Source organism: Phoca vitulina, unplaced genomic scaffold, assembly GCF_004348235.1.
Source record: "Phoca vitulina isolate PV1807 unplaced genomic scaffold, GSC_HSeal_1.0 scaffold47, whole genome shotgun sequence".
In the NCBI taxonomy this organism is placed as follows: Eukaryota; Metazoa; Chordata; class Mammalia; order Carnivora; family Phocidae; genus Phoca; species Phoca vitulina.
Genome location: NW_022589750.1, coordinates 10,840,172 through 10,855,469, shown reverse-complemented (window position 1 = coordinate 10,855,469; position 15,298 = coordinate 10,840,172). Strand labels below are relative to the sequence as shown.

General features: G+C 56.0%; 1 protein-coding gene across 1 annotated transcript in view; it reads left to right on the top strand.

The window, feature by feature from the left end:
- The window catches only part of SLC5A10 (solute carrier family 5 member 10), a 51,550-nt gene extending 36,252 nt beyond the window's left edge, over window positions 1–15,298 (top strand). The window contains 7 exon segments of the mRNA XM_032431847.1: window positions 7,643–7,750; window positions 10,139–10,289; window positions 13,983–14,151; window positions 14,340–14,414; window positions 14,416–14,556; window positions 14,774–14,831; window positions 14,944–15,298. Coding sequence (XP_032287738.1) covers window positions 7,643–7,750; window positions 10,139–10,289; window positions 13,983–14,151; window positions 14,340–14,414; window positions 14,416–14,556; window positions 14,774–14,831; window positions 14,944–15,050 — 809 coding nt within the window. The 3' untranslated portion in view covers window positions 15,051–15,298.

Here is a 15,298-nt window from a genome sequence, read left to right as displayed (position 1 = left end):
GGCTGGTGACTAATGCCGCCCCGCCCACCCCGCCGCCACCACCTGCGGTCACGTGCCGCCCTGGGGGCGGGGCCGGAAGCTGATTCACCCCCACCCCCAACCCCCGAGGGACAGCGGCGCGGGGTGGCTGTGCGCCGCGTTTCCTCCGCTGCTTCCCGTGCCGGGGTGGCCGAATTCTGGAAAGTCCAGGGACCAAAGTCCAACAGCTCCTGGAACATTGCAGCCCAGAGAGGGACAGTGTTCTTACTGAGAACACACAGCAAGTCAACAACCTTTGCACCGCCCTTCCCCCTGATCGCGGCGCCTGTTGGTAAACTTGGTCCAACCCTACCGGTGTCCAGTTTCCCAGGTGGGACGGGAAGTCTGTGCAGATACCCAGCTGTCGGGTTGTGGAAGTAGAATTGGGGTACTGGACTGGGAGGCCCCAAGGCAAGGATAGGGCACCGTCTGACCCATAGTCAGGATGGAGCCTTTACAGAGCCTGGTGTGCAGAGAGCAGATAGATACCCAGTTCTTAGTCCCTAGCCCTGCTCCCTGCTGGGAGGGGTAACCCCCCAGGACTGGTTCCACATGATGAGCAGCGCCCTCCTGAACCCTGGGATGGGGAGAGCCAGAGAGGGCTGCTGTGGGCTGGAGTCAGGCCCAACTCTTGCGCACACACCCCCATCTTCCCCACCCCACTCAGCCACAGAGAAGAGGCAGGCGGTCCCAGGGGGCCAGCGCTGCTTTTGGGGTCCTGAAGCCTGATTTATATAGCTTCACTGCCACCAAGGACCCAGAACAAGAGTTTACAGGCCTCAGCTTCTCCTTTTGCTCTTATGACTGCACGTAGGCCCTGGGGCTCATGAAGGGAATCCTGGCTCTCGGGGCTGAAAGGCATGAAGCCCTCCAACCTTGCAGTTACCTGACCGTATTTACGGATGCACGGGAAGTTGTTAAAAACAGCAACAACAACACACCAACAGAGAGGTCACGGGGATCCTTCTCTCAGTTTCTCCCCATGGTATCATCTTGTAGAACTCTAGTACAATAATACAATAACCAGAAAATTGACATCAGTGCAATCCAGAACTTGTTCAGATTTCACCAGTTTACAAGTGTTCGTGTGTATGTGTGTGTGTGTATGCAACTTTACCGCATGTGTAGATTTGTGTGGCTGAAACCTCCCTCGCTACCCACATCTCCATCCCTAACCCCTGTCAACCACGAAATCTGTTCTCCATCTCTTCAATGTTGTTATTTCAAGATGTTATATAAATGGGAAGTACAGCATATAACCTTCAGGGATTAGCTTTTTCTCCCACTCGGCATAATTCTCTGGCAAGTCATCCAGGTCATCGTGCGTATCCGTAGCTTGTTTGTTTCTGTTGCTGGCTAGTATTCATGGCATGGGGGGACCAGAGTCTGTTCAACCATCTCTCCTGTTGAAAGACAATGGGTTGTTTCCACTTTGGGGCTATTATGAATTTAGCTGCTATGAGCATTCATATGCATATTATACGTATTCATTTGTATATATGTTGTATTATGTATATTTTACATTCCTACCAATAACATATGAGCAATCCAGTTTCTCCACATCCTTGCCAACATTTTATGTTGTCACAATTTTTTTATTTTAGCCACGCTCATAGGTGTGTAATAACCTCTTCCTATGGTGTTAATTTGCATTTTCCTAATGACTAATGATATAGAACATATTTTCATGTGCTTATTTGCCAGCTGTCTGACCTCTTCAGTGAAATTCCTGTTCATGTGTTTTGCCCATTTTCTAAGTGGATTGTTTGGTTTTTCCTGTTGAGTTTTGAGAGCTCTTTATACTTTTTTTTTTTAAGAGAGAAAGAGAGTGAGTGAGAGTGTGAGTGGGGGTGGGGAGGGGTGGGGGGGAGGAGCAGAGGGAGAGAGACAGAGAGAATCTCAAGCAGGCTCCACACCCAGCATGGAGCCCGACATGGGGCTCTATCCCATGACCCCAAGATCATGACCCGAGCTAAAACCAAGAGTCAGAAGCCTAACCAACTGAGCCAGCAGGGTTCCCTGCTCTTTATATATTCTAAATACAAGGTCTTTGTCAGGTCTATGGTCTGCACATATTTTCTGCTGGTCTGTAACTTTTTTTTTTAATATAAAATACAATATTATTAACTGTAATCACTGTGCTGTACGTTAGATCTCCAGAATTTATTCATCTTATAATTGGAAGTTTGTACCCTTTAACTAATATCGCCCCTTTTCTTCCACCCCACAGCCCTATCATTCTACTCTCTTTTTCTGAGTTCAGCTTTTTTGGATTCCACTTATAAGTGAGATCATATAGTATTTGTCTTTCTCTCTCTAACTTACTTCACTTAGCATAATGCCCTCAAGGTCCACCAGTGTTGTCACAAGTGGTAGGATTTTCTTCTTTCTCAGGGCTGAATAATATTTCTGTGTGTGTGTGTGTGTGTGTGTGTGTGTGTGTGTATGCCACATCTTTATCCATTCATCTGTTGATGGACCCTTGAGGTTATTTCCATGTCTTGGCTGCTGTGACTAATGCTTCAATGAACATGGAGTACAGATATCTCTTCAAGGTAATGATTTCATTTCCTTAAGATATATATTCAGATGTGGCATTGCTCGATCAAATGGTAGTTCTATTTTTAGTTCTTTGAGAAATCTCCATGCCGTTTTTCATAGTAGCTGCACTGATATATGTTCCTACCAGTAGCACACCTACACACGCAAAAGCATTCCCTTTTCTCTACATCTTTGCCAACACACGTGATCTCTTGTCTTTTTGATGATAGCCATTCTAACAGGTGTGAGGTGATATTTCATGGTGGTTTTGGTTTGCATAGCCCCAATGACTACTGATGTTGAGCACTTTTTCATGCACCCGTTGGCCATTTGTATGACTCCTTTGGAAAAATGTCTATTCAGATCTTCTGCCCACTTTTTAAATGGATTTCGTTTTTTTTGGGGGGGGGTTGCTATTGAGTTCTATGAATTCTTTATATATTTTGGCTATTAACCCCTTATCAGATCTATGGCTTACAAATATTCTTCCCAATCCATAGGTTGCCTTCTCATTTTGTTGATGGTTTCCTTTGCTGTGCAGAAGCTTTTTAATCTGTTGTAGTCCCATTTGGGTTTTTTTCTTTCTTTCGGTGTCAAATTAAAAAAAAAAATCATTGCCAAGATCAATGTCAAGGAGCTTACCCCCCATGTTTTCTTCTAGGAGTTTTACATTCAAATCCTTAGTCCATTTTGAGTTGGTTTTTACGTATGGTTTGAGATAGTAGTCCAGTTTCATTCTTTTGCATGTAGCTGTCTCATTTTCCCAACACCATTTATTGAAGAGACTGTCCTGTCCCCATTGTATATTCTTGACTCCTTTGTCATAAATTAATCGACTATATATGTGTGGGTTTATTTCTGTGGTCTCTATTGTGTTGTATTGATCTATATGTCTGTTTTTGTGCCAATACTGTATTGTTTTGATTACCATAGCTTTGTAATACAGTTTGAAATCAGGGAGAGTGATGTCTCCAGTTTTTCTCTTCTTTCTTAAGATTGCTTTGGCTATTTGGGGTCTTTTGTGGTTCTATACAAATTTTTAGGATTGTTTTTTTCTATTGTGTGAAAAATGCTATTGGAATTTTGATAGGGACTGCACTGAATCTGCAGATGGCTTTTGGTGGTATGGACATTTTAACATGAATTCTTCTAATCCATCAACATGGTATATCTTTCCATTTATTTGTGTCATCTTCAACTTCTTTCATCAGTGTCTTATAATTTTCATTGTATGGGTCTTTCACCTCCTTGGTTAAATTTATTCCTAGATATTTAGTTATTTTTGATGCCATCATGAATGGGATTGTTTTCTTAATTACTCTTTCTGATGGTTCATTGTTAGTGTATAGAAACATGACCGATCTTTGTATATTGATTGTGTATCCTGCAACTTTACTGATTTTGTTCTGTAACTTTTCTTTTCATCCTTTTCACAGGTGTCTCACACTGAACTTTTAATTTTGATGAGATCTACTCTATCCATTTTCTCTTTTATGGGTAGTGCTTTCGTTGTCAAGTCTAAGAACTCTTTGCCTAGCCCTAGGTCCTGATCTACTATTTTCTTCCTAAAAGTTTGATAGTTTTTACATATTACATTTAAATCTGTGATCTATTTTGAATTAATTTTTGTGTCAGGTGTGACATTTAGGTTGAGGTTGAGTTTTGGCCTCTGGATGTCCCCCAGAAGGACTTTACAGGGGAAGAAACAGCCTCAGAGACCTTAAATAATCACCCAGGATCATACAGTAGAGCGTTGGGATAGTTGGACTTAAACTCAGGTCTGTGTGCTTTTCTCCTGTTCCTTATTGCAACATCCACATCTGGACTGTCTCCCTGGGATGGGCCAGGCCTGGTTAGGGAGTGGGGAGCAACTTGATTAGCCCTCCTGGTCTTATGTCCAGTGGCCTCCTTGGGAAAGGGTCATTCAGTCCATCAACAGACACTGGCAGAGGCTGTCACGGGTCACAGAGTTATTGGTGCCATGAGGATATTGCCCAAAGCCTGCACAGACATCCATAGGTTGAAAGTATGAATCCATATGAATTCCCTGAGTTTCTGAAAGAGGGAAGGGTATTCCAGAGAGAGGGAACAGCAAACACAGAGGCCCAGAGGTGTGGCTAAGAGGGTAAGGGGCCATGAATGGCACATTTAGAGGCTTGTGATCCCTCCTGCAGGGGCTGGAGAGCCACAGAAGTGTGTGAGCAGGAAGGATGTGGACAGAAATGGTGTTTTTAGAAGTTCCCTCTGCTGCATGCAGGGAGGGTGGGTTAGAGGGGGCAAGGCGGTGCAGTAAGGAGGTGGTGCAGTTCACCTGGTCACCAAGCCCAGTGGCTGGACTTGGTATTGGCCACAGGGAGGGAGGACGTGGGAGACAAGGAGAGGGGCAGCTCCCAGGCTTCTGGTGTGGGCCCTGGCTGGATGGAGGTGCCAATGCAAAAGTAGATCCCAGCTGGGGAGCTCCTAGGTCCACAGAAGCTGGCTCCCTGGCCAACTCAGAAGCCCCCCCTCCCCCCCTCTGGCCCTTGCCATCCTGAGTGTGGCACATTCAGGGGACTTTAATGGCGCACCTCTGCCGCTGTCATAAAGGAGAGGTTGTTGTTTCTTGCTGTTCAGCACAAACTCAGGCAAGCGAGCCAGTGGTGCCCAGAGGCGGAGGCCCATGCCCACAGCCTGGAATGGGCTGAATAAACTTGGCCAGAATCTCCTGACTCGGGCTTTCTGAGCCATTATGTGGCTGTGACTCCTCACCTGTCTCTCCCAGGAGGGCTGGGTCCGGGCACCAGAGCAGGCCAGTCCAGGCCCAGAACCTGTCAGCAGGGGCCCAATCACCTGCCTTCTGTATGCTGGACCCCAGTGCCCTGCCACCCCGAAGTCCTGCCATGGGGCCTGGGGCTTTGTCCTGGGTCCAACTTTGTGTCCCAGGCCAGTCATGCCCTTTGTGGTCCCAAGTTCTCATCTGCGCACCGCTGGCCTGCAGCTGGATCAAACGTTGCCTGAACTTCGTCATGACTGTTTTCTGGCATCCTTTCTCCTCCTCCTCTCCTCCTGTGCCTTGCCTCCTTCTTAACAACCATTCACTCCATTACTCACTCATTCATTCACAAATGTTCGCAGGATCTCTTTTCTGGGCCCAGCCCTACACCGAGTGATACCCGGGACCTGGAGATGATTCAAACCCAGTGTCCGCCCTGGGGGAGCTCCCAGTCTGGTAGGGGAGGTAAAATATGCATACAAACTATCATGATTCAATCCTCAGCCATAGGAGCCTTTGAGAGGAAGCTGCTTTTCCGGCTTAGGGTTGGGGGGAGGGCAGAGGGAGTCAGAGAAAGCCTCAGAGGACCAGCCCTTTGCAATGGGCCAGGGAGCAGGAGGTAAACAAGGGTAGGATGGAGTCCTGGGAGGAGGGGACCTCGTCTGCGAAGGCCCAGAGGCGGCAAAGTGCTGGGTGTGTATGAGAAAACACCAGCAGGTCCGGGCGGCTGATGCATGCACACTGGATGGGAGGATCTGGGACCAGTTGACAAGGACCTGAAAGGCCACAGAAAGGATTCCACCCCCCCCCCCCCCCCCCGGAAGCTAGGGACTCCAGCAGTGTGTATGTGTGTGTGGGGGGGAGGCCTCCTGAGAAGTAAGTAGTGTGAGCAGAGGTGTAATTTGGCAAGGATGGGGAGGATGGAAGGGAGGCGGGGAGGGGCTGGTGCCCAGGAGCAGGGCAGGGAGCCAAGTGAAGCAGGCAGGGATGTGGCAGGAAAAGCCATGGGGCTGGGGGGCTCTGGAGCTCCAGAGAGGGGCTGGGCTAGAGACCGGGGATGCCAGGTCATTGAGGATGGGCGGATGCTGCCCCAGCCCTGCTAGCCTGGAGGAAGGGTTCTGAGACCCACCTGCCATGGGTTGGGCATCCGTGGAGGGACTTTTCAGAAGGGGCATTTGGAGGGGACAGTGGTTAACTCAGGAGTGCCTGGTCTGCAAGGGGAGCACCGTGGCTGGGGAACGCCGATGCCTGCTGCCGGATTGAAATGAAAGCGCCCACACTGGCCTCCCTTCCCCCTGGAGCGCTGGTCGGTGGCATCTGTTTCTGAACTTCCCCCACCATCAGCTATGCACTCTGTGGGCCCCCTGCTGAAAATCCCAAGGGACACGGGCAGCCCACGGGGCGTGGAGAGAGTATTTCATGGGAGGAGCCCGAGAACGTGGGGTTGACCAGTGTTCCCCACACTGTGCTGGGGAGCCCGGCTGCCATGGGCAAGCTCTGGGAGTGAGGCGCCATGCTTCCTGCCTCCCCCCCCCAACAGGGTTCTGCTGGGGCAGCTTGCTAGGGAGGCCCAGATGCAGGGCTCAGTCCATTCACTCCACAGATGAGCAGTGTGCGCCCCTCCTGCTGCGGGGGGCCACTTCTGAGCCAGTCCTCCTGGGAAGGCCTGGGCAGAGGGGCTGGTGGGGAAGGCCTCAGGTGACGGCGAGGCCCCTGTGGCTGGAGCAGGGTTGGGGGGCAGCAAGGAAAGGGACACGACTGGAGGAGCCCAGCGTCTCGATGACTGGAGAGTCTTGTGGACAGCAGAACTACTGGAGAGTTCTGACCGGGCTGTGATCTGGCTCCCCTGTGTTTTAAGGGTCCTCCAGGAGCTGCTGGAGATGGCTCCAGGTGGGGGGTCAGGGGGACAGGACCCAGCCTAAAGCTCTGAGCCCAGGGGTGGGGGAAGGTGTCCCTCTAGCCTGCATTTGCCCCTCTGGGGAGAAGGGGTGGGGGCAGAAGGGGGGTGAGGGAGACCAGCGCCCCAGATGGCTTCTAACAGTGGACTGCTCACGTGGGCAATGCCACACCACAGGTGAGCCCCCTGGCCTGGCCTGGGAGAGGGAGAAGACATTACGACGGAGGACACCAGGCAGGAAAAAAGTCAAGGCTTTAGGGACCAGAATAGTTCTGAGGCCAGCCCCCTCCTCGTGACCCAGGACCACATAGCTCCTGGTCAGAGGAGGTGACAGAGCAGGGCTGGGCCGGGGGCTGGCCCACCCTCAGGTGCTCACGGCTGTCCAAAGGGCGGGGTGGGGCAGCTGGGATATACTGGGCATCCCTCTGACGCAGATGACGTGGGCTGCGTGGTGCCGTCTGAGTGCCTTCGGGCCTGCGGGGCTGAGATCGGATGCTCCAACATCGCCTACCCCAAGCTGGTCATGGAACTGATGCCCATCGGTGAGACTCTGGGTGGGGTCCCGGCAGGGTGAGGGGTGGAACCTCGCGTGGGACTGGTGAGGGCGAGGGGCACCAGGGGCTGTGGAGGCTGCTTTGGGTCCAGTGTGACATCCGAGTGGGATGTTCACTCCTCGGGAAAGAGAGGAAGGTAATAATACTGGAAAATACTCACATGCCCCCCCCCCGCCCCCCACCATGGGCCACACAGGATTCCAAGGACTTTGCATGGGACTACCTTCCATCATTCCAAGAACCCTAAGTGCTGATATTATCACCCCCATTTTAAAGATGGGGAAACTGAGACCCAGAGAGGTTGAAGAGACCTGCCCAAGGTCACGTGGCCAATGAGCCCCAGAGCTGGGTTCTCAACCCTGATAATTTGCCTCCAGAGCTTGTCCTCTTCCCCTGTGCTGTGCCATCCCTTGACAGAGGTCAAACTGCTTCCCACTTCCGGCTATGAGGTAGTTGTTAGCTCCCCTTTACAGATAGGGAAACTGAGGCACCGAGCGGGGAAAGTGACTTCCCCATGGTGACAGAGTGGCTGAGCCACAGACCCCGGTCTGTCCTGCTCCAACCCACTGCCGACTCCGCTGGGATCAGGAGCTCAGGCCCCCATGAGCCCCACGCTTCCTGCCTCCCCCAACAGGTAGAACATGGAGGCAGGTTTTGGCCTTTCCCACATTTCTTGTCCCAGCAGAGCAAAAAGAGGAGATAGCCTTCTGAGACCCTCTGCAGCCTGGTTTCACCTCCAGATTCTCAGACCCTGAGTGTCTCCCTCCCTCCCCGTGGCTTCCCCTATAGAAGCTTCCAGGCCCTGCCCTGCTTTCCCTCCCTCCTGGGGTGTGGAGGCCCAGGGTGAGTTCACAGACCTGGGATCAAATCTCAGCTCTGCCACTTGCTGGCTGAGATATTTGGGGCGTGTCATTTCCCTGCTGGGAGCTTCAGTGTCCTCATTTGTAAATTCGAGATAATGACACCTACCCACCCCTCGGTGTGTTGTTGCTGGGATTAAACATAATAATGCTGGGACCCTGCCTGGCGCAAGGCTTGGCCTCGCTGTGGGTTCCCACCTCTGGGCCTCACCTTCCTCTTCTGTTCTGGGGGGCGGGGGTAGCTCGCTAAGCCCCCGAGTGCTGACACCCAGCCATTGTTGGGCTATAACCACTCTCTAGGCCTTGAGCTCCCTGTCTGAAAAATGGGTGGAGAATAAGCCCCAAGTTAATTCCACCTCCCTGAGCAAGAGAAACAGGATGGAGAAATGTTTGAGGGAAAACCGTGATCTAACTCACTTTTCTTTGGGCCCCAGCCCTGTCATCGTGATAACTGAACAGAGAGGGCCATGGGATGCCTGGAAGTCACACAGCGAGTCAGACACAGAACCAAGGGCCAGGCAAAAATAGCACCAGGGAGGCTGAGCCCTCAGGGGAGGGGGGGCCATCAGTCAGGTTTAAACTAGGGCAGGGGGTGGAGGACAGACAGACAATCAGCAGAGTTGGAGGGGAGGTGCTTAGACCCTTGAAGAAAAAGTATAAGAGGCCTTGGAGATAGAATCAGACCGAGGCCCAGAGAGGGGAGCCGACCAGCCTGATGCCACACAGCACTGAGTTGGAAATTGAGCATCCTTCCGTCTCTCCGGGCTCCCCACCCTCAGCCCCTCTCAAGCCCACGACTCCCAGAAGGCTTTGCAAAGCAGAGCCTCGTCCACCTCGATGGGGACCCCTCCCTCGTTTTCAGCCAATCCCTGGGTAGATTTTTCTCTCTCCCCTGGGGAACCGCATCTCCTTTTCCACAGAGCCACAAGAAAGGGGCCCCCCCTGTGCCTCCTGGGGCCGGCCACACACAGGCCACCGCGCCCTGCCCAGGTTGTGACCTCTAAGCAGAGGGTCCTGCCCCAGGTCTTCCTGTCCCCGCCCCACCCCAGAGTTTTGCCGCTGGCCACTGTGAGTCCCTGGGCACCTCTCCTCCCGCTAGGAGCTCCTACTTCCTCCTCTGTCAAACGGGTTAATAATGCTTCCGTCAAATGAAGGCCTGGATGTGAAAGTGCTTTGTCACCTGCGCGGCTCTGCAGAAACAGGGTGCTCCTAACTGCACCCAGAACAGCAGAAGCCGTCACGGCTGTGACGATGGGGCCAGCAAGCCGCAAATCCAGAAGTAACCCCCTCCGCCCCGCCCCCTGCATTTGCCCTTGGCCTCCAGCCTCTCGCGTCTGGGCCTTTCTCCCGCGAACACCTCCCGCCTCCTTCCTCCAGCCTCCTTCCTCCTTCCTCCTGGGGCTCTGCTCTCGAGGGCTTGTGAGTGGCCGATGCTGACGGTGGGGCCTCAAACAGGGGGACGCAGGCAGGAGGGGCTCCCGGGCCAGGTCACAGCGGCCCTGTCCCCACCCCCCAGGTCTGCGGGGGCTGATGATCGCAGTAATGATGGCCGCGCTCATGTCATCGCTGACGTCCATCTTCAATAGCAGTAGCACACTGTTCACCATGGACATCTGGAGGCGGCTGAGGCCCCGCGCTGGCGAGCGGGAGCTGCTGCTGGTGGGCCGGTATGGTGGCTGGCAGGGCGGGGGGGGGGGACTTGCCGGGCACTGGGGACAGGCTGGGACATGGGCTTCCCCAGCCGCACGATGGATGGCCCGGGAGGCCCCACCAGAGGGGGCCTTTGAAGGGTAAGTCTGAGTTTGCGGGTTGGAGAAAGGTCCATCTCACCTCCCATGTGGCTCTGCCCGCCCCCCCACCATGGTGACAGCCATCATCTTCGATGTGTCTCTTTCTCTGAGCTGCATCTCTGAGCGAATCTCTGCCGGGGACGGTCCCCCTTCCCCAACCGTCCCAGAGATCTCTCTGTCTTCCCCCAATCTGAGCCCTTAGCCCTCCTGATAGAGGGGGCCCAGAGCCAGTTCTCAGGGGGGCCACACTCAGGCCACAGCTGTCCCTGGCCCCCCTGAGCTTCTGACGTTTCCTCCTAGCCCTGCTTGTCCCCTCCTTATCACCTCAATGACTCACCCCACGATCTTTCTAGACTCTGCCCAAGTGTCCCCTCCTCCATGTAGCCCTCCCTGATACCCCCGACTAAGGAATGAGCCCCTCTCCCCTCTAAGCCTCCCACAGGGGATCATGGTCAGACTCCTCCCACAGCACATGTGTCTCCCTGACGCCCCCCCAACCCCCACTCCCACGAGGACGGGCAGGGGCTGTGTCTGGCCCAGCCCTCCATCCCCGTACTCAGCAGAGTACCTGGGAGTCCTCTGGGGTGAACTCTGCAATGGGTGACAGGAGGTTGGCGTCTGAGTGTGTGCATGTGCCTGCCTGCTTGGGTCCTCTCCCGGGTCCTACCGGCCTGTCTCCCTCCAAGCCATGCAGCCCCCCACTCCGCCGGTCGAGGGCCCCAACGGCCGGTGCCTAGCTTGACCAACAGCGCAGCCTCGGGCTCTGGGCCCATGGCGCCCGTCCTCAGGGCGGGGTCTCCCCTGGAGCTCCAGGCAGCTGTCCCAGCGATGCAAAACAGCCGAGCTTCTGTCAGAAGGGCCCTGTTGGGACACGCCACTCAGCAGGCGAGCGTGAGCTCATCTGCCGGCTCACCGCCTCCTCCAAAACAAGGAGCCTCTCCCTCCTGCCTTACGGGATGCTTCTGTGTCAGTGGGGCCTGGCCCCTTGACCTCCTCTCCCCGCCATGTGGTTCCCCTGCCTCTCCTCAGTGGCTGTGTGGCCCTGGAAGCCCACCCTCATCTGACAGACTCCTCCAAAGCCCGTCCAGGCTCAGCATCTGGGGACCTGACGCCTGAGTGCCCCCTACTTCCCGCCCTCCTCAGAAGCAGGCTTCCCTCCTGCTCCCACCTGAGACCAAAGTCCGAAACTGGCCTCCCCTCTATACCAACTCACCCCCAGCCAGGGGGCTCTTGACCCTCCTTCCCACCTCTCCTACCAAGTCAAGCCCCAGCCAACCCAGGCCCTGCCAGCCTGCCTGTGGGCACGCGGCTGTGTGATGTGGGGCAGGTTGCTCACCCTCTCTGGGTCCCAGTTCTCTCAGCTGCCAGTTTGGTCAGGTGGGAAAGGATCCAAGGCTAGGTGTTGGGCCAGGGTTCAGCTCTAATGCGTCTCCCTCATGAAACACCCGGACCCCCGCAGCACCTCCAGCCTCCTCCTGCCTAAAACAACACTATTTAAGCTGTGTTTCCTGGATTGTGTGGGGTCCTGGGTCTCTGGAGCCTCGATCCAAGGGGATGTGGGACGTACAGAGAGAGGGGCAGCAGAGCATGTGCAGAGGCCTGGGGAGGAGGCTGCCGTGGGTCAGGGACAGGCAGGGGCATGCCGATGACCCTGACAGTCTTATTAGGTGGGGGTGGGGCCAGAGAAGCCATCGCAGACCTGGGGCAAGTGACAGTCCCACATCTGGGGCCCTGATCTTTGCCAGGCCCCACTGCCTGGTACTTCTGCTCCTTCATTTCCCTCCCCTGCTACCCCTGTCTGTCTACCATTCTACCTTCTGTCTATTATTCGGTCCACAAATAGTGCCCGATGCCTCCCTGCATAGAGCTGAACAAGATGGGGGACCCGGAAAGATCTCAAAGACCCCACCTCGAGCCCTTGAGGGGCTCCCCTGCAACCACGGACGACAGTCAGTCATCCTGATGGCAGTGTGTGTGTGCAGGCGGGAAGGGATGGGGTTGGAAGGCTTCCTGGAGGAGGAGGGCCTTGAGCTGAGCCTTGGAGGAGGAGGAGGGGGTCGGCCGGGGGGGGAGTTGGGGAAGGGTATTCTAGGCAGAAGGAACAGCCTCTGGGCTTGTGGTTCCCCTGGAAGGGGAAACCCTAGAGGGCAGAGGGAAGGCAAGGGCCCCAGTCCAGGCCGCTCTGGAGACACCTGGCCCCGCACAGAGATGCTGAGTCCGGTGTTGGACGCAGGAGCCTGTGTGGGGAGGGCGGGGTGGGCCGGGTGTTAATGGAGCCCGCCTATGCCTTTGAAGAGGGCAGTGCCCACCCGCCTGCCAGGCTAAGGGCTAATTAGCCTTAATCAAGGTGGCACCTCCTCCCTCCACCCTCCCCCTCAGGCTTGGAAGGGAAGAAAGGGAGGCAGGCGGGTAGGCAGACAGGAAGGACCCACGCCAGCGGCACACATGGCTTTGCTCGCCCTTGCTGTCCTGTGCAGGGTCCGGGAGGCCTCACCCACCACCCACCTTGGGGGTGAGCGGTGTCCAAGTGAGCCGGGACACAGGGGCGAGGGGTACTCAGCCAAGAAGGAGCAGATGGGACGCCTCACCCCAGCTCTGTCTCCTTAGCTGGCCCCCACAGCTCTTCCAGACTGGAGGAGGTCCTCCTCTGCCTAGAAGCCCTCCTGGGTTACTGCTTCCTCTGGGCCCCCTCAGCCCAGACCCCTAGCACAGGGTAACAGGCTCATCTGCTTTCTTTGCTCTGCTCTCAGTGCTAGGAAGGGACCGGGGCCCACTCGTTATTGAGTCTGGGCTTCTGGCCCAGTGCGCTGCTCTCGGGTGGGCTCCCGATGGGCGGCTGCTGAGTGCAGGAAGCATGTCCCTGCGGTGGAGGGCTCCCACCTAGAGGAGAGGCAGGCAGGAGCCAAAAGGAGGAGTCCACACAGGGTAGGGAGGCAAAGGGGCTCCTCTGGCCAGAAGTCTTGGGCTTCAGAGCTGAGGAGTCCACGTCCCAACCCAGACCCAGACCGCCCGGCCCCAGCCCTTGCCCTCTTAGGACAGAGGTCATCTGCGATGGGTGCAGGTCAGCAGCCCTGGGCTACGGGCGTGAGGAGTGTGCCAGCCACAGGCCACCGCTCCTGCCAGACCCCACCAGCGTTAGAGAAACTGCCAGGGGGGCAGTCTGGCTGGAATGCGAGGGCTGCAGGTCATTCTCGAAGCCACCAAATGTTTACGGGGCACCTACTGTGTGCCTGGGGCTGGTGCATCCAGCCCAGAGGGGGAGCCGGACAGTAAGGAAGTGGGACGAGTGCTTGAGGACAAAGGGGAGAGCCTGGGGGGACCTGGGGGGGAGACAAGAAGGAGCAGAGAGGCTGAGTCGGGGGGCTGTACCTGCAGGTGGCCGAAGCCACAGAAAGATTCGGGGCAGGGCAGGGCTGGCCACATCCCCAGAGGAGGGGACCAGAGGCCGGGGAGGAGGCTGGAGCTGGGGTGGCAGGGGACAGCCGGAGAGCAAATCTTAGTGACCGTGGGAGATAGGGGAGAATGAGAAAGGGTCTTGAGGGACGAGCACGCCCCACCGCCTGCCCACAGGCTGGTCATCGTGGTGCTCATCGGCGTGAGCGTGGCCTGGATCCCCGTCCTGCAGGACTCCAACAGTGGGCAGCTGTTCATCTACATGCAGTCAGTGACCAGCTCCCTGGCCCCCCCGGTGACCGCCATCTTTGTTCTGGGCATCTTCTGGCGGCGAGCCAATGAGCAGGTGGGTGGGGGATGGGGAGAGCTGGGGCAGCAGACTGGACGTGGGGGCAGACTCCGTCCTCTTCCTGCGGACGAGCTGTGTCTGGCTCCCATCTCCCACCCCCACCCCTCCCCCTGCTGGCTATGTGTGTGCTGGGGGAACCCTGGCATCCCCCTCACGGTGCACCTGCCCTGCCTCCTCTTCCCCAGGGGGCCTTCTGGGGCCTCATGGTGGGGCTGGCCGTGGGCGCCACAAGGCTGGTCCTGGAATTCCTGCACCCTGCCCCCCCCCTGCGGTGACCCGGACACGCGGCCGTCCATCCTTGGCAGTATTCACTACCTGCACTTTGCCGTCGCCCTCTTTGTGCTCAGTGGAGTCGTGGTGGTGGCCGGGAGCCTGCTGACGCCATCCCCCCGGGGGGTTCAGGTGAGCCTGCCCTGGCCCCTGACCCCGACCCCTGACCTTTAACAAACTTTTGACGCTGGTCCCATTCTGACCCTTGATCCTCTGCAACTCCGGCATTTTCTAGCTCTTGACCCCTGTCCCTTTTTGAACTCAGCTGCTCACTTTCCATCCCTGACCCCTGTCCCCGCCCGGGCCCAGCCCTGTCCTGCCACACCCCCATCCCGATCATTCTCTGCAGATTGAGAACCTTACCTGGTGGACCCTGGCTCAGGATGTGCTTGTGGGAGCCAAAGCAGGTGGGTGTGTGACCCTAGGCCCTGACTCTAACTCCCACCCAAGGAGTCCGGGAGGTGGGGGCGCTAGGTGTGGCCCTGTGGCCCTCACCTGCCTCTCTGCCCCGCCCCCCAGGTGATGGCCGAATACCCCAGAAGCATGCTTTCTGGGCCCGTGTGTGTGGCTTCAATGCCATCCTGCTCATGTGTGTCAACATCTTCTTCTACGCCTACTTCGCCTGATGCTGGCCCTGGGGGCAGGAAGGCCAAGCCCTCGGAGTCCTCAGGTCCCCCTTGCTTTCGCTAACGGGGACACCGAGGCCTGGAGAGGTGTGGACTCCCCTCACCTCACGACTCCATGGCCAGTCAGCGTCCAGGGACTGGCTGAGCCAGCAAAGCAGGGGCCCTGGAAAAGTCGGGGGGCAATGAACAGAAAGAACGTGGTATTTCAAAAATTGCACAAAGTAGTCTTGACGGCAACAAAAATTAGA